The sequence below is a fragment of the Netta rufina genome (genome assembly GCF_964035555.1).
Source record: "Netta rufina genome assembly, chromosome: 6".
In the NCBI taxonomy this organism is placed as follows: Eukaryota; Metazoa; Chordata; class Aves; order Anseriformes; family Anatidae; genus Netta; species Netta rufina.
Genome location: NC_140129.1, coordinates 29,747,517 through 29,765,843, shown reverse-complemented (window position 1 = coordinate 29,765,843; position 18,327 = coordinate 29,747,517). Strand labels below are relative to the sequence as shown.

Here is an 18,327-nt window from a genome sequence, read left to right as displayed (position 1 = left end):
AATGTCTGTACTGACAGGTGCTGAAACCCAGAAAGGCAGCTGCTTCCTGTGGCTAAACATTTCCAGGACGTTGTTCCATAGATGTAGAAGAGGAATGTATAACGGAGAGTTTTCATCTATTCTGAATGACCTAAGACCAGAGCTAAGCATAACATTAAATCTAGGTATTTCCAAAGGATGCTGCATGACTCGCTTCGTTTAATAAACTTTCCCCATAATAACCAAAGAGAAGAAAACAAAGAGGAGAGAGGTAAGCATGGAGAACGTGAGCGAGGCAAACAAAAGGAGGAGAGGAACAAGTCTCAGCCAATATTTCTTAACAAGTATGTTGTAAATTTGAGTGAAAGTTACTCCAGAAGAAAAAAAGCATTTATTAAGTCAGTTTTATTCTAATCCTGAATGACTCTTACCTACAGACTGTTTCCCCTTTCTGGGCATGCTTTCTTTCCTGTTAAGTAGGGACTGTTAAAGTTTTTGATCTGGATATGCTGATGTGTACCTCATTGATTAACACCCCTGAAGTCCTATTAATTATAAAGGTCTCTGATGTCTAAAATGGGCACAAACTAACATATTTCCACTTTACAGTCTTTTGTTCATTCCAGCTGTTGTGCCATTTCATACTGTCTCTAGTAACTGGCCAGGGTTCATCAGACATCGGCTCTCAAACTTGTTGAACCAAGACCAGCCCCGCTCTCCTGGCTTTTACACTTCTGCCCCTTTTGGTTCCCTAAAACACCCAAGTCTAGGGACTGCACAAAAACCCTGAAACTAGGTTTATTCCATGGGTTTGGATCACGTTCTATAAAGCAAATGATTGTACTTCATGGCTTGAAATAGATGCTATATATAAAACTCGCTTTCTCAAGTGTGCTCAGCTAATCCAGACCCAGCATATTTGAGCTTCCCGTCATTCCACATGGAAGCTATTTTAAAAGTAAGTAACAGCCAACAGAATTAAAGAGGGACTCGAACTGTTGCAGTGGTTTAAGGCATTTTATTTGTCTGTGAGCATGTCTTAACTGTTGAAGGTGACAAAAAAGCACTGGAAGAATAACCAGAAAACACAAGCTCATCTGGCTATTACCTACCCCCCAAGTGGTAAGGCTACTACTTGAGTAAGCTTTTATTAATGCAGTAACATTACTGTATAAAATGCATCCCTGAACTGTGGACAGGTTCAATGTTATTTGTGATAGTACAACGAAAATGATTGCTTAAAATCAAGAAAGCAAGCAAACCCCATCCTTTAGGAACAGTGAAAAAACGATGGGCATGAGGTTGGACTCAGGAAGATCTCCTCACAGCACTGCAGAGCTGCCAAACTGCCCTCGTGTGCTTCACGTTTCATTAAGTCTGGAGTGGTATAAAATAAAACATCAGTATGCTGCTCCTGCACCTTACCTGAAACAAATCTTACCCTGAGCAAATCTAACCCATTTTAATCTGAAAGTCTTTTCTTTTGCTCACACATGTAGAAGATGATGGTAAAATGAAAAGTAGTGGAACATCATCTACAAAGAAAGGACTTCAGCATTGTTGTGTACTGGCAACTGAAGACTACAGAACTTGGGTGCTCCTACCTGTGACTGTCCCTGATCTCAGAAGCCCATCCCTTACATTTCAAGGTCCAGATGAGGACGGTGGTACAGAGATGGGAGTTTAGTTCTGTTGAAGCATGAGAAGAATCATTCAGTGTTGAATAAGGCACTTTGATACGCAGCTTGCCTTTCCCAGCAAGGCCAGTTTTGTTGTCCTGTATTAGTCAAACTGCTCTATACCCTTTTCCTATCCAGTAATGCAAGCCCTTTCCCTCTGAAGGTAGAATAAAGTCACGTTCTCATGCTTTCACACTCATTTGTGCCTTAGAACTGCACATCCAGCATGTTGTTCTGAGTTGATCCTGTAGTAGCTTGTTTGGATCTCTGAAAGGGAGTCAAAATTGCAACTAACTTCTATGAAGATCTAATTTAGCTTCATGAATTTCTTTTTTCCTAAAAAAAAAAAAGTGGCGTGGGCTGCAATTTCTTGTATTTAGCCCTGAGGCAAGGAACGCTTGCATGAAGTTCTAGAGGAAATTGATCAAACCGCTTTTGTGCCAAGGGTCATGACAAATTATTGTAGCTCAAAAAGGACAGACTTCAATCCCTTCAGTGCTTCTACAGTTCAGTCTTGTGCCATCTCTTATGACATCACTGGTGGGGTACCTCTATTCAAAGTGTTGATTCTGCTCACGTTTAAAGTGTTTTGGGTTTGGGTATTTCTGGTTAGTGATGTCAATAAGCGTAAAAACAGTGCACAACGTTAATGTGACTTCATTTTGGAAGTCTTAATTCCCGTGTGTAGTCGAGAACACTTAAAAGGGTCCAGTTTCCAAAACCTGAACATTAAGTCACTTTAAGCTATCTTATTCTGGAACCGAAGAGCAAAGTCACTATTCACAGCTGAAAATTTTAGATGTAAGGTCCAATGTAAATGAGAAAGTCTCTTGGTTGCCTTGAAAATGATGCAGTTGTGTTGTTATCATAACATGTACAATCCTCCCTTTGGTTCAATGTCTGCCTTCTGCGTTTAGGCTTGTAGGGCTGGAGTTGGGACCTGTCTGGCAACCCCTTGTTAGCAAGGTTTATTTTTTATCCTGCTTGTAACTATTTGACTGCTTTGCAATGCTAGCAGATTGTCGAAATGTGTCAGGTTGTAAGCGGGTCTTGCTTAAGAGATGATTAAGAAACATTAAAAATTGGTACAGGGCACGAAGACTTTACCATTTGCTGCTTTTTTAATGTTATTTTTTCAGTCTTACTGTTAAAGCAGACGAGCCTAGTCATCATATGGGCTGCGTGCAACTGTAATGAACTGTTTCTGCACTTCTGAAGAGAAATTTGAATGTCAGATAAGACTAGTGCTGTAAACCAAAGAGCTCTGTAGGAAAACCTGTATGTTGCTGACACTTGTTTGCTTTTAAAACTGGTTAAAAGTATAAAAATAAACTGTGCTGCTGTGTATAATTTTTAACAGTGAAGTTTATTCTTAATTCAGATCCCATGCCCCAGTTAACTGCAAATCGGAGTTAGACTAAGGATTGATGATGATAAACCATGCTGACAGCAGTGAAACCTCTCAGACATAGGCACAGCAGAGGTAGAAGTGCTAGAAGATGGCTGCAGCATGCACTGGTTTCAACCCTAAGCGATCTGCTACATTCGTTTTCCTAAAATCACTTGACAGCTAACTTAAAGAAAATCTATACATATCTATTTATAAAAATGGACTAATGCACATCATGCACAATTTACAAAGGACCTCAGACGGAACTTGAAATGGGGACACTGGCATTCTCCTTCTAACACCTAATTTTAACTCTTTTTTGCACTAGTTATAAGATTAGTTAGGGAGATGGGTATGCAGCACAGCCTCACCCTTCTGATGGTTTCCAAATTAGTTACTCTAAGAAATAGCACCATGAAGCGTGCTATGATAGCCTCCAGTATTGGTTTATAGATACGAGGAAGTGCACCACAGCTTGTCTCGTTTAGTCAAATTATTTGCCTTTTAACCTGGCTTAAATTGATACTTTGAACTGTCAACGAACCACTGATTAGCGTCAAGTGACAGTGCAATTAAAAGTAATTCACTAATAAAAATATTTTCCTGTACAAAGTCAATCTGCAGTGTTGTTCTGTTGTTGCTGCTTTTTGTTGCTTGGTGTTGTGGTTTTTTTTTTGAGGGGGTCATGATTCACCAATCTCTTAAAATGTAAATGAGCCTCTTGTATTGTTTCTCATGCTGATTGCCAAATTCAAGCTTTGTGTATTTTATCTTAAACTAGCTGAAGTTTCCCCAAGAGCAGTAGATGTGATTTCCATCAGATTTGGATCCGTATGTTCTGAAGAGTTTCAGACTTGCAATACCAAATGCTCTGGAGGTGGACTGTGAAGCTACCTCACGCGTTACGCAATGTTGCCATTACAAGGGACTTGGGAAGCAGGCTGGATGTGAGAGAAGCCTTTCCAAATCACTTTAAATAAAGGCTCAGGAAGGTTCCCTAATCCACGTGGCATGTCTTTCCTTTAGGGTTCTTATTTGTCCCCACCTAGTGTCTGAGGTGGTGCAACCCACCCAACTCCATCCCTCTGCCCTGCACTACAAATGCTCCCTGTGCATGGAGCGTTCTGCTGCTTCGCAGGGACGCCTGCTCAAGGGGCTCTCAGATTAATTAGTTACACCTGCAGAGACACGTGCAACTGCAGCAACTCAATGGCCCCACAGTTAGAGAATTATACTTGTTACATTTTAATTATTTGAAAATTCTAATACTTCTTCAAGATGTAAAGATTGTCCGCTCTCACAAAAGTCACCTATCCAGTCATTAGTAAGCCTTTCACTTTTACGTTTAAACAAAATTCCTTTCTTGAAGTGGTTTAAAAATTTTTGAGAATCATACTTGTAAAACAATTTCCCAAACAAGTGGTGTTCAGCACCTCTTACCCTTCTTGTGCAACTCAGCTTCTAACTGGAGGTTCCAAGCGCAGGGTGGGTGATAAAGACAAACTGCAGCTGCTGGGAAGGCCATGAGGATGAGTACAGAACGTATCACACGTCTGCATCGAGCTCAGGATGCTTGTACACGTTACACCCTAACCTCTGCCTTTACATGAAGGTGCATTACAGGGATGAACAAAAAGTCATCTCTAAAAAATGCTTATTGTTTACACTGCTACCACACAACCTTTGGCATTGCTCTTAAATCCAGAAAATCCAGAAGGTGCAACCTCAGCAGAGGTTGTACACCTCCCACTAACCCTGTCCCCAGGCGCCAGCCCCAGCCCCCCCAGGGGCGATGACCCCCACCTCCCTGGGCAACCCGTCCCAGCGCCTGGCTGCTTCCTGAGGAGAAATGTCTCCTCATTTCCAACCTGAGCCCCCTGGCGCACCCTGGGGCTGTTCCCTGTGGCCCCATCCCTCACTCAGCGCGCAGTTCCCCCACTTTCCCCTCAGGGTCCCCCCCCAGCCCCCAAGATGGCGCCCGCCCCTTCCCCTCCCCTCAGGAGGCGGCTGGGGCCCTTGGAGGCTGTTGGGAGGGGGCGGGGCCGCGCGCATGCGCCCCGGCGGCGGCGGCGGCGGCGGGCCGGGAGCGGGGCCGTGCGGGCGCCATGTTGTGGTTCGGCGGCTCCATCCCCGCCGCCATCGCCGCGGCCAAGCAGCGCGGCGCCGTCTTCGTCGTCGTCGTCTCAGGTACCGGGGGGCAGCGGGAGGCCGGGAGGGGGCTCGGCTGGGCTGGGCTCGGCTCGGCGCTGCCCGGCCCGGCCCGGCGCGTTGTGCTGTGTCAGGGCCGGGCGCTGCGCCCCCGCCTCGGCTCCGTGAGGGGACGGCGGAGCCCTCACGGAGCCCTCACGGAGCCCTCACGGAGCCCGCCCGGCGCTGAGGCGGCTCCGCGGGTGCCCCCGGGGCACGGAGCCTTCGGATCCTCGGAGGTGTTCGGTGGTGCCTGGATTGTGCTTGCAGGGCCTTGGTGTAAACACCGCAAGGATGCGCGCGTTGGGCTCTGTGAGCCCTGCTCGAAGGGTGCCGGGGGCCAGCACGCTGCTGGCAGCGGCGGGGGTTGTGGCTCAGGTGGGTCCAGGCTGAAAACCCCACGCGTGGCCGTGGCCCGGGGGCTGCGCGCGTGGCCACGGGCAGGGAGGAGAAGCGCTGGGGGCAGCTTTCTGGGCGGGACACACTCCCTCCAGACATGCTCTGTGCTCTTGTTCTGTGCGCTTTGCCCAATAATCTCCATCTGGAGAAAACGTTAATGAAGGGGAGCAGTGAGCAAGAGAAAGGCCAGCTATAAATCAGGTGTGGTTTTAGGGTGGCCGCTGTGATGGACGGTTATTGAGTCAGTCTTGATGGAAAGTGCTGAAGCCCGTTGGGCTCGCTTCATTTGCTCTGGTTCCTGCCACCATCTGTCTGCGCCTCTCATCCTGCGCCCTGCACTTCTCTAAACGAGTGGTGCAAAATGAAGAGCTGGATTGTTCGTTCTGGTTCTAGAGTATGTTCTAGCCAAGCAAGAAATAACATAGCTGTTTATCTTAACGATGAGGAGGTGCTGTGTGAGACTGCAGTTGCATGTTGTTCAGCCAGTTTTTTTTATTATTAACATTTTTGTTTGCAGCTGTAATCCTAACACTTGTAGTTTAGTTTTTAAACCTTCACGGCATGGTTCTGATGATGCAGTTGTGTGAGTGTGTTAAAGATCTCATCCTGTGAACACCCTGGGTACCTTGGAAGAGGTTCTGCAGATGATTTTCTTGCCTTCAGGGTTAGAAGACTCCTTTAATGGTTTGAGTTACTTCATCTGAAGTTGTGTGGTTTTGGCGTGTTTCTTTTTTTAATGGAACTTCTTCAGATGCCTTCTCTGTGCTGACTGAGGTGTTTGAGATTGTTGTTACCAAAAGTTTGACATGTTCTGATAACAGAAATACCAGGCCACTCATAACCACTGCGTTTTCAGAAGTGGAAGAGGAAGGGGAAAGTGTAGCCAGGACTTCAAGCTAGAATGTTTGTTTTTAGAAACATTTGTAGAAATGGTTTTGCTTATAACTTTATTTGTAGTTGATTTTTTTTTTTTAACAGAACCCAGATTTGCAATCCCAAGTTATTTGTTAGTGTTTTCTATCCAAGCTGTATGAAAGCGCTTTTCAAGCTGGCTGTGTGGGATGCCGCGAGGAGGAGGAGGTGAGCAGCTCAGCGCTCCAGCCCGTGGAGCGGGCAGTCCCTACCCCAGTGGGTAGTTACGAAACGGTGAACGTGTTGTGTGAAGTCAGCTGGGCTTGTTGTCTTCTGTAAGGGAAACATTTTTCCCTGATGACTGTGTGCTACACGGGATGTAACTTAGGACATTGTGAATTTTGTCAAGTCCTGTTGAGCTCAGCCTCTAGACTTCTCTGATGCTTTTTGTGCTTCGTTTCCAGGATGTTGTTACTTCTACAAAACCGTGACAAATGAACCTTAACCCCCAAATGGGACAAGGTTATTAAATCAAAAAGCTACACGAGTGGTTATTCTGTGGGTAGTCACAACATTAAACCATGCTCCCTGACATTCAGGTCTGCAATACATGAGCTACCAGCATTTTTGTTCCCGAGGCACATCTCTGAGATGTGCTGTGAGTGATCTCCAACCTGCTTTTGTCTTTCAACATTCTTTCGCCAACTGCAGCAGTTGTTGGGATGGACAAGTTGCGTTAGGCAAGCACCGAGATATTTTTAGTAGCCTAATCGGATGAGCACATGTGCTCTGAAGAAGTGCGTGCAGTGCAGGGGCTGCCTGTCCCTGAGCATTTGGGAACGGGGAGGAGGCTGTGGCGCTCTCGGCACGGCAGCTGCGTCCATCGGCCGCAGTGGGAAGCGCTGCAGCCACAGGAGAACGAAGGGCTGCTGTGTAAATCATCCTAGTTAGTAACTCGGGGTGTGCAGAGTAAGAGCAATAGAGCTGAGTACTTCCTTAGCATCCACAATCCTTCCAGTGAAAAGCCACGTTTCCAAAATCAGTGTATTTTAGATGCCTTTCTTGCTGAGCAGCGTTGTGGCCAGCCAGTTGTAGCCTTGAGGGAGCAGGGCTTCACCAGGGAGCTGCACAGAAAGCTCTGATCTTTAACGAGTGAAAAGCGCTGCATGAAATAGCAACTGGGATGAAACAAACAAACGGTTTGTTGTTGAATAATGGACTTGTGCTGGAAGCCAACGTGTGACTCAGTTCTTCATCAAGAGCACAGGCAATCCCAAGCTGCTAGGAAGTACTAGAAATGAAAGATAAACAAAAGCTTGTAGGTTGGTTCGTTTGTGGAAAAATAACAAACTCATCTGAATGTACTTATTAACCCAAGTCCTCACTAAACCGGTGCTTGGGAAGGTAAAAGGATGACTGACATTGTTTCACCTGGTTAAAATAACGTCCTGAGTGTGCGTCACCAAAACGCTTTCACTTTTTCTGGCTTAAGTAGCTCTCCTACTGCCGATCTGGTTCTGGTGGGTTCCTAATTCCTTTTAAACAAAATAAATGGATTTTTTAACATTATTAAACTCTGAAGCGTTGTTTGCTGAATTATGTTTTCCACGGGGTGAGAAGTGCAGTTTTACCTCTGTTAGCAGCTGCTGCGCCAACGCGTACTTATATTTGTAAGGACTGGTGAGCAGAGGATGGTAGGTGAAGGCTAGCGCTGGGGAGGCACAGTGTTTTGCTGACTGCTGCGAGCTCTCCGTGCGTGTTTGGAGCGTACACCAAAGCAGAACATTAAAGCATGAACGTATTCCTGTAACATGAAAACGAGGCCCGTCACAAGTTGGGCAGTGAGGTGATGCCACCGAGCTGATCTCCAGACTCGCTGTCAGATCCAGTCCCTTGATCTCCCCTCCGCCAGTATGTCCAGTCCCTTCTGTCCATCCAGTGCATCAGCTGGAGTGAATTGCCTTCAGATTATAGTGGGAAAAAAATCAACCCATTTGAAAATGATTTTGAGAGACTTTTGCAAAGCTGATTTCAAGGGGTTGAAGCAAAGCTTAAATCAGCTTAAATCAGGCTGGAGGCGTTTGCTTGTGGCACGGTTAGCTTCATGTGTGCTGCGTTTTGCAGGTGAGGATGAACAATCCACCGAGATGGCTGCGAGGTGGGAAGATGAGAAGGTGACCGAGGCTGCCTCAGATGGTTTCGTTGCTATTAAAATCGACACCAAAAGGTTTGATCCTATTCTCATTCTGTTTCTTACATGATCTTCCTTTGATGATGATGAAAGTAGAAGGCTTTTGAAGTCCTGTCCCTGATTTGAAAGTAGTCTAAATAACATGTTCCAGAGCATGAGTGAGTTTGGTGCTGCTGGAGCCAATGGAGTCAGAGAAAATTCAAAATTCCCAGGTTTCCTGTTATAGTGTGCAGAATATTCACTGTATTTTTCCTACTGAATTTCAGTTTTAGAATACTAGAGTTTTAGAATATAGTAAAGAATATTTGAGGATGTCCTTCATCAACAGAAAAGGATAGCAAAAAAAAAAACAGGCCAAGAAAAAAAAGGAATAAAAATGCAAGTACTTACAAGGCAATTCTTGGTTTGCCCAGCTACATCATGAATTTGAAAATTCTTAGGAATTCATTAAGATAGGTCTGTAAGGCCCTGGAGAAAAAATGCTTCTCTCTTGTGACACGCAATGCAGAAGCAGTAATGTTCCTGGACGAGTTACTCAGTTTTGTTAGTATGAGCACCCCAGTTCTTGTGCAGAAAGCACGTTGACATTTCCAAAAGTTGCATTATTTTGGAATGCTCTATAGGCATTTTAGAAGAATTTGTCTTATTTGCACACAGTACACTTGATGTCTTTTTCTTGAATTGCTTCTTAGCATTATTTCCATAAATAATAATCTGTAGTCAACTGTGACAAGCAGGGACTGTCACCATGTCAACACTTATGCAAAATGTTAATGAGAAGATGTGTTTTTCAGTGTTCTCTCAAGTATTTAAATAGTTTTGTGTGTGGTGGTAGGACAGTTATTTTTATGTTGAAAGACTTAAAGTTGTTGCAAAGTGATTGCTTCTCCTAAACATGCATCTTTTCTTTCAAACAGTGAAGCATGCCTGCAGTTTTCTCAAATTTGTATCCTTTGAAAACAATTTAGATCCTGCATTATGATCATAGCTAATTGAAATCCAGAAGATGATAATGTTCTTAAGACAAATAATTACAGGCAATGTTATTAAAAGTACTTCTTAGTGCAGAAAAACATGTAATAAGATGTGTAGTTCAGAATTGCAGAGGAGGAACAACAAGTGGGTTAGGTTCTGCCAGACACATAGGTATGAGGTTAGGTGAATGTCTGCCTGTGTAGGTAGGTTGCTGTTTGTAGCTCAGAAATGCTGTGGGATGCTGAGAAAGGGAGAGCTGTACCTTGGCGTGCATCATCATGGTATTTTAAAGATTTCGGTAGTATCTACATTAGAAGTCATCTCACTTTAAAACAAAATCTTGCAGCTTCAAAGTGTAGTTGGTTGGCTGTGCGTGTGTTGGAGTAATTTATTTTGGCTCAGACCATTTCAAGGAAAAGAAGAAATACCGATCAGATGTATGTAGTTTTTCCAGCATATTTGGTAGCTCCTTTTTTCTTTCTCCTCTGGCACTTAATACTAGTAACAGGTGGAAAGAGAGTATTGGGCTAGAGGATGCTGTGGGGAGGACTTCTGCTTTTGCTTTAAACGTCACTCTATAAATTTTTGTTGTTTGTTCCCCTTAACTGTAGCTGTGCAGATCCTGTTGTGTGTGTTCCATCCAGTTTTTTTATAGGAGACAATGGAATCCCTCTGGAAGTAATTGCTGGCAGTGTTTCTGTAGAAGAGCTCGTTACCAGAATCCATAAAGTCAAACAGGTAACGCTGGCTGGCAGGCTGGAGCTGTCACACAGATACGCATGCGTGTTCAAGACAGGCCCTTAGCGTGCACCTTGGGGAAGTCTGAATTACTGGGTTTGTATCCCTCCAACAACAAACTCAGCAAATTTTAAATTCACTACAAAAGCTGAACAGGTTTGAAAGCACTGTGCAGAAGTGCTGCGCTATGTTGTGTTGTTTAACAGATTATTTTTTTATATTAATTTGTGTAACACCTACAGAAATGAAGTATATCAAGAACCCTAAACTGGAACATGTGATGTACTACAAAGCATAGGTAGTTTTTATCACTTTGATTTCAATTGTGAGACTACAGTTAGGAAAAAAATTAATATTCTGTGTCACACTGAACAATATAGGATAATTCTAGTTTTATATTTTAAATGAGAGTGATTCTCCAAAAATAATTCAGTAGCCTTGGCTTTCGAACCTGAGGAAAACATCTGAAGTTTCATAGTCTGGCTTTTCACCCCGATTTCCTAGATGCATGCAGAAAAAGGGCAACCTCTGGAAAATCCCAGTCAGTCATCTGCTCCGTGTCCCTCATCTCAATCTGATGGTGCTCCAGAAAACGTGCAATCCACAGCAGCAGGGTTCTGTGACTCTGCCGAGTCTGTTACGTCAGAGACAGTAAGGCCTTCTGCTGCTAACGGTTAGTATTGTTACCAAAATGATACCTGATTTGCTTGGAAATTGCTTTCCTTGTCTTACATTGTTATATGTTACGTAAAAGACAGAATGGACTTGCTGAGGAAAAACTTGAGTATAGCAGATGCTTCTTACAGGACTTGTCATTCTCCTGTTGTAAGACGTGAGGCGTGCCCCGTTTACCCATTTATAATACAACACAACCTGTGTGTGCTGTCTTGCGATAACATTTGGTAAAAGAGGTTTCTCTGGGTTAGTAACCTGAACCAAGAGGGGGGGAATTGCACGAAGAGTTTAAACAGCAGAATTTCTTATCTTCTTGAGATGTTCTAGCTGCTGCCAGTTATGGCTAGTAATGAGCGTTTGATAATACTTCTGTGCTAAGAGGCATGCCTTTTCTCTTGTGTGTTACCTTCTTGTAAATCACTTGAAGATGGAGCAAATTCAGGTCAAGCAAGCCAGGAAGCTGCTCAGTCTTCAGATGCACAAGCGAGTGGTGCTCAGCCCGCGAATGACCTTGCACTCAAAGTAGAAAGGTAACTCTTCTTTTGTAGCCTTCCAGTGTACTGTATTTGTTTCTCGGGAGGCACTTTGTGATCAGACAGGCTCAATTACAGGATTTAGGTGCTGATTCTGCTGTCATCCAGCAGGCATTTATGTGGCCTTATTTTTGTTTGGATGTTTGATGTAGTAGTAAGGTTGATACAAAACCCAACTTTTAAATTAATTTCTTGTGTACTCTGAAAGAAGAGGGTGATCTGGAAAAACTATTATTGTCACTACTTTGATACAACTTTGCAATTATTTTGATAGAACTTGAATTCAGACTGTTTTGAAGGAGTTAAAACACTGAACGGAAAGTATCTGTAAGACGGATACTGTTTATAATATCCTACCTAAAACCAGTAACACATATGTAGTAAATACATTTTAGTAGCATAAATCATCCTATTTTTAAAACCTCATACTTAATTTCCATGTTATTCCAAAGGAGTTGGACAGTAAGTGTAATTTTACCTGCAACAGCTCAGAAAATGCACTGGCAAGACTGATAAGAAAGTCAGTATTTTAATATAGGTACTGTCATTCCTTTTTTAAACCTGTATTAATCTTAAATTGTACCATATTTGCATACACCTAAAGCATTTCTTCTGGGCAGAAGAAAGGAGAAGACTCTGTGGTAGTTCCCATTTTCTTTTAAAATGACAAAACGACAGCTACTGTACAAACAAAAAAGTTTCTCCTTTTATCAGACTGCTGGTATTATTTGGTCATATCTGTTCCCAGACTTGAAATACGTTGCACCTCAGTATGTTTTTGGGAATCAGTCCTCATTCTAAGGCATCTTTCTGGGGAAATGAGACACATGTGCATCTGTATTACAGCTGAGTGCTATGTAATATTTGTTCTCCAGTTTAGGAAGTGATGTGCAGAAGAAACCTGACAGGTTACATAGTTAAGAACAGATTGAGACTTGGTGTTTCTTTTACCACAGGTCATAAATAGTATTGCTTATTGTATGTTCTAAAAGTTGATTCAACAATAAGAATATGTGGTATTATTCATTTTCTGAGCAGATGATAGAAGGAATGTGTTAGAACTACCATTCAAAAACTGGAAGCTAGGGGGTGGATCCCAACCTCATGGTTTTATGGACTGCACAGCCACATGTGGATGGATCATTAATGGATCATGGATCCATTAATCCATGGATCCATTAATCCATTAATGGATCATTACCCCTTACACTAGGGGTTAGCAGTGTGTTACTGTTCCTGTTCCTGTTCATTTTCATGTGTTTCCTTCTGTGTTTGCAAATGCATCATCAAAATTAAAAAAAATAACAATAACAGTAGATACTGTGATTTTAAGACTTTTCACTTTGTAAATTTAGGATAACAAAAAAGCTTGAAGAAAGGCGAGAAGAGAAAAGGAAAGAAGAAGAACAGGTAACACAAAAATGTAAAAGTGCTTGCAGTATTTATTTAGATACCCGTATTTGAATAAATGCTTAATTCCCGTTAAAAAAAAATACGTTTCAATCTTGTCCAAGGCAATTTTGTGGTCCCGTTTTTATTGTCTCTGTTCTTTATGCAGAAAGAAATTAAGAAAGAAATCGAACGGAGAAAAACCGGTAAAGAAATGCTAGAGTACAAAAGACGGCAAGAAGAAGAATTGACAAAACGGATGTTAGAGGAAAGGAACAGAGAAAAGGCAGAAGAGAAGGCAGCTAGAGAGCGTATAAGACAACAGATTGCAATGGTAAATTTTGTGTTTTGAAGGATAGCTTGCTGCTTCTCTCTCTTGCAAGGGCCAACAGCATACTAAAAAAGTAAACTTTCTTGTTAGGAGAAACATTGAAAGATCTTCATTTTTTTCTGTTTGGAATCCCGTGGCCTTGTGTGATAACAATCTGCATTTGTGGTTTTATAGTAGCACTTGTTGTGTATAAAATGAAGCTTCTGCTTTCATATTCATGATGATATCTATCAGAATGAGCATACCAACTTGTCTTCTACATTGTTGGAGCCAAGTGGTGGATTATCGTTAAATATTAAAAAAAAATACACAATTTATCTGAGATCTGAAACAGAAACGCAGGGAGTACTTCATTGCAGAGCATGCCAAGGAATGATGGCTTCCAAATGGCGGGGGTTATTTTTTGTTTTAAATTTGTATCTACACACAAACATCTATATATACAAGCATTTCACAACATTTGAAATTCCACCTCATTTCTAAGTTTTGGCCTAGAAAACCGCAGCACTGCAACTTGTAAGATTTTTTTCACTTTCTCTTCCCTGGAATGTTAAACTTCCATGGGAAGACCATCTGTTAACTACGTGGATGAAGTGACTCATTGCAAAGCGTGTGTCATCTCAGCTAACGACGGGCTCATGTAGTTTGGCAGTGAGCACAGCTCTGCAGCCTGACTGTCTCTCCTACTTGTATCGGTGCCGTTGGGTTTGCAGTACAGGTTGTGCTTTAGTGAGTGTTAAGTTATGGTTTATGGTAAAAATGAAGTTTTGTTTGGTCTTTCCCAAGGATCGTGCTGAGAGAGCGGCTCGCTTTGCAAAATCGAAGGAAGAAGCAGAAGCTGCAAAAGCTGCAGCTCTTCAAGCTAAACAGGCTGAGCTGGAGGCCAGAAAAGAAGCATCTCAAAAGGAACGAAGGTGAGTTGTTGGAGAGAAAGCAGAAGCGGATGTTTTGGGGGAAAGGTTTTTAAAAAAAGTTTATATAAGCTTTAGGAAATTAGATAGTATATCCTAATCTGTTATTTGATGCTAGTTTGGAATGTTTAGTGACATGAAAAGTAGCTTTCTCTTGCAATGGTTACTGACAGCTATCTACGTGAATGTTACGTTCTCTGATAACTTGCATCGGTTAAACATTTCTGATGGTGGTGCTCACCTCCTTTTCTTGCTTGTTTAGTAAAGAAGAGCTTTTTCTGTCTGAGCCTTGATTTGAATGCCATGCACAATGGGCTGGGTAGGGAGCTGGATAAGGTGACTGTGTCCGAACCATGTCTGAGTGCATGGTACAGGCCCAGTTGTGCAGCTGTGCGTGGAGTTGGCTTGGAGCTGTGCTGATGAGGGACCTCAGACAGAAATGCTGGGCCTTAGCTAGCTGAGAATAGTTATTTGCCAGGCCAGCCTAAGTGAGGCTACACAAAATCTTGTGTGGTTTGTACTTCTTTCGTGTATTTACTAAATTCCGCATATCAACGTAAGCATCCTCTCTGAATATTGGTGGGTTTTGGACTCTGATAAAAATGCAGAGGAGATGCATTGTGATACGTAAGCAGGATCCAAATTTGTAAACCATCTACGCTGCCCTAAGTAGGATGACTGTTGCCCCCCTGTGAATACCGCCCAGCTAAAGCCCCAGGAGCGGCTGTCTGTAAGTGCTGACTGACCATGGTGCATGTCCCGCAGCCTGGTAGCCAGGATTCAGTTCCGCCTGCCAGATGGATCTTCCTTCACTAACCAGTTCCCGTCCGAAGCACGGCTGGAAGAGGCGAGGCAGTTTGCTGCACAGGTAAGTCAGTGTCTCATGTTGATGCATGCTGATTAGTGTGGTGTAGCAGCACCTAGTCAGTAAGTGTGGTGGGATTATCACCAGCTGCTTGCCTTTTTCTTTGTATGAAGCGGGTTTGGTTTGCACCCTTTTCTGCTGCCACCAGCTGCCTTTGTGTAACTGGTAAACTGCAAGGTATGAGAAATTCTCCATTTCTTCAGGTGGAGAGTGTTGTCATTTTGATTAAAAAACAACAACAACAACAACAAAAAAACCTTGTCAGTAAAGCAAGGGGTACTCAACTGGCAACTCTGTGATTGTTGGGAAGTGAGCAGTTAGAAATAAAGTGTTTTATTCATATTTTCACAGACGGTTGGTAATGCTTATGGCAATTTTTCGCTGGCGACAATGTTTCCCAGAAGGGAATTTACCAAAGAAGATTATGGAAAGAAATTACTGGAGCTAGAGCTGGTACCCAGCGCTTCAGTGGTGCTGCTGCCGGTAGGTGCTGGGGTTTGGTTGGTTTGTTCCTCACTTACCCCCGAGCAGTGACACTGTTGCTGTCTAGCTGCTTTTAGTCAGCCATTAAAACATTCAGCTTGAATTTTGGTCGTTCCTTTGTCTAAGATTGCATAATCAAGACTATAAAAAGGACTTTTTTCTGAGATGGATAGGTGGTGTAACCAAATGGATAGGTTTAATGTGTAACCAAAGGGGTTCTTTTCTCATATCTACTGAAAAGCTTCTAAATTCGGTATGAAGTACTCTGTCTAAACGAGTAGCGCTTTAATACCTGAGAAGCTTGCTCTGTGTTCACGTCCAGGCGGGAAGACCGGCTACTTCGGTTGTTCAGGCTTCAGGTGGTGATCTGTGGAAGTTCTTGGGCACAATACTTTATCCCCTCTTAGCAGTCTGGAGATTTATTAGCAATTTCGTGTTTACAAGTCCACCTCCCTCACAGTCTGCTGCGAGAACCGCTCATCAGCAAGACCATTCAAATCCTTCAAAGCCCAGCAACAGTGAGCAAAGCAGGTAATCAAAACTGTTTTGGGTGGCCATTTCTCAAAATACTCGTTAGAAAGGTTTTTGTCTTATCTTGGAGAACTGCATGTCTGTCCTCCTCCAACTGCTGCTCTGTCCTGGCCTTTTCTGGCTACCATCCTTCCTATGGATGGAGGATAAACTGGTGGCTAGTAAACTGCACTGCAGCCCTGATGAGGGTATCTTGATTTTTATGTGTGTGATTAATCCAATGCCTTACTGTTTGCTTTGATTTCCAACTATAGAGCAGAAAAAAAGCATTGTCTTGCAGTCATTTATGACTAGGGAGTTCAACTGTAGCTACAGGTGTGGGCGTCACTTGAGCCAATGCTGTTTGAAAGATGAGATTGGATTTTCAACATTTTTATGTTGTTACGGTGTGGTTGTACACAAAACACAAGCAGAGCAGCTCAGCTATTGCATGTGAAGCAGCCATGTATTACCTCATCCTTTCCAAGGAAAAGGAGATTCTGTCAGTTTGTCTGACTCCTAAATGCCACATTTTCAGCTGGGGAGAGCTTCCCTGTGAACCAAAGGGTTGAAGAAGCTTGTTCTGGGGGAGAAGAGAAGGAGGAGGCCTTGCTTGCACAAGAGAAGCCAATGCGGTAACTAGGGGAAAGTGTCAAACTTCACTGTCGTTTGTACCCTAGGCAAACAGTCAGGAAACGAGTCATGGAGAAGCGAGGGGAAGACTTCAAAAAAGAAGGCAAAATCTATAGACTGAGGACTCAAGATGACGGAGAAGATGAAAACAACACTTGGAATGGAAATTCTACACAACAAATGTAGTTTTGAGTAACTGCAGTAACTACTGTCTGGCTTTCTTTTTTTCTTTCCTTAATTGATCTAAGTCAACTACAGCTTCTGGACAAGTGGGGCTTATTTCACACCAAGTGAGTTACTTAATTCTTATTCCTGCAGGGGAGGATGGAATAGATTTGCCTAAGTCAGAGAAATGAAGGGGGTGGCACTGAGGCTTAGAAGGCAAGTTAAGACTGAAAATCTACATCAGCTTTCATAATCAATACCCTACTGCCCTTAGGAAGGCACTTTTTAATCTTTAAATATTCTGCTACATAAATTTAAGGGTCAGATATATTAATATAAAGGTTGTGAGGGGAATGACTGGTTAAAATGAGGTTTTCAGAAGCACTATAAGTAGCAAATCAGGTAACTAATTTATGTTTAACTTTTTTCTTGCTTCTGCAACTGCAAGCAAAACCTTGTAGTTTTTAATTCCCCAAGCACTCAATAAAATATTTTCCAGAAAACATAACTGTCATTTCTTGTAACATTCCTCTGAAGTACCTGAGTCACAACCAAGTAAACAGCTAGGCTTAGGCACTAAAACTTAAAATACAGTGAGCAATCTTTTTCATAGAATCATAAAGGTTGGAAAAGACCTTCAAGCTTTTTGTTGCAGTTTAAAAGATCTTACTCGGGAGTTGTTCCTGTTGAAATCTGGTCAAATGTGTATGAAAAATTGTTACATCCAGGAGATGGCACAGGGAGAAAAGTAAGTACTTTCTTCTTTCTCGCATAAAATAGAAATATTGCAGGAAAGAGGGACTGTAATAGAAGAATGGGGAAACTTACTTTGGAAGTGGGAACAAAGCTTTCCTCTGTGGAATTGTGCATTTATATTTTTTGTATGGCCCTAAACATCACAGGTGTTCTGTGCTGCTTTGGCCTTCTATTTAAAGATGCTTCAGCGAAGTATCACACTACAACTGTGAAGGCAGAGGGCTAGGCCAATTTTCATTTTTTAATAATTTATGATAAAATTCAAAAAGAGGAATGGAAAAACCCGTGCTGTACAGTGTCTGTGAGAACAATATCCTCCTCCATCTGTTCTTACCAGCCCTACCTTGTCTTTGAACCATTAAGGTTCAGTAGAGCTTCATGGGAATTCTCTCAGATGCCTTGAACAGACCAGCAGGACACCAGGGAAGATGATGAAGGCGAGCAGATGAACGGTCAGGTTCAAAGTTCTTGCACGACTAGGAACAAGCTATTTTAGTTCTGATGTGAAGAAATCAAATCAGTAACAGCTGGCAAGAAGTCAATTAACAGAACATTTTTTGCTTCATATTTTAACGAACAACAAAAAGACAGGACGCTATCTCTAAGGCTTCCTTCCCCTCATTAAGGTGCAGTAGTACAAGCGCTCTATCCTTCTTTCTGCTGCAGTAGAATACAATGTGATAGGG

At 42.7% G+C, this 18,327-nt stretch overlaps 1 protein-coding gene across 2 annotated transcripts; it reads left to right on the top strand.

The window, feature by feature from the left end:
* Positions 1 to 5,099: 5,099 nt before the first annotated feature.
* UBXN4 (UBX domain protein 4) lies at positions 5,100 to 17,411 on the top strand. 2 transcript variants are annotated; one of them, XM_084289543.1, is made up of 13 exons: positions 5,100 to 5,235; positions 8,611 to 8,713; positions 9,595 to 9,623; positions 10,272 to 10,390; positions 10,895 to 11,063; positions 11,493 to 11,595; positions 12,954 to 13,008; positions 13,157 to 13,321; positions 14,105 to 14,232; positions 14,995 to 15,097; positions 15,446 to 15,577; positions 16,038 to 16,108; positions 16,768 to 17,411. In XM_084289543.1, exons 1-13 carry the CDS (start codon positions 5,154 to 5,156, stop codon positions 16,904 to 16,906), a joined length of 1,398 nt encoding a protein of 465 aa, XP_084145669.1. In that variant the 5' UTR covers positions 5,100 to 5,153; the 3' UTR covers positions 16,907 to 17,411. The 2 variants fall into 2 exon arrangements, with proteins under 2 accessions (XP_084145669.1, XP_084145668.1); XM_084289542.1 differs by having other exon boundaries at positions 15,900 to 16,108.
* The last annotated feature ends 916 nt before the right edge of the window (positions 17,412 to 18,327 follow it).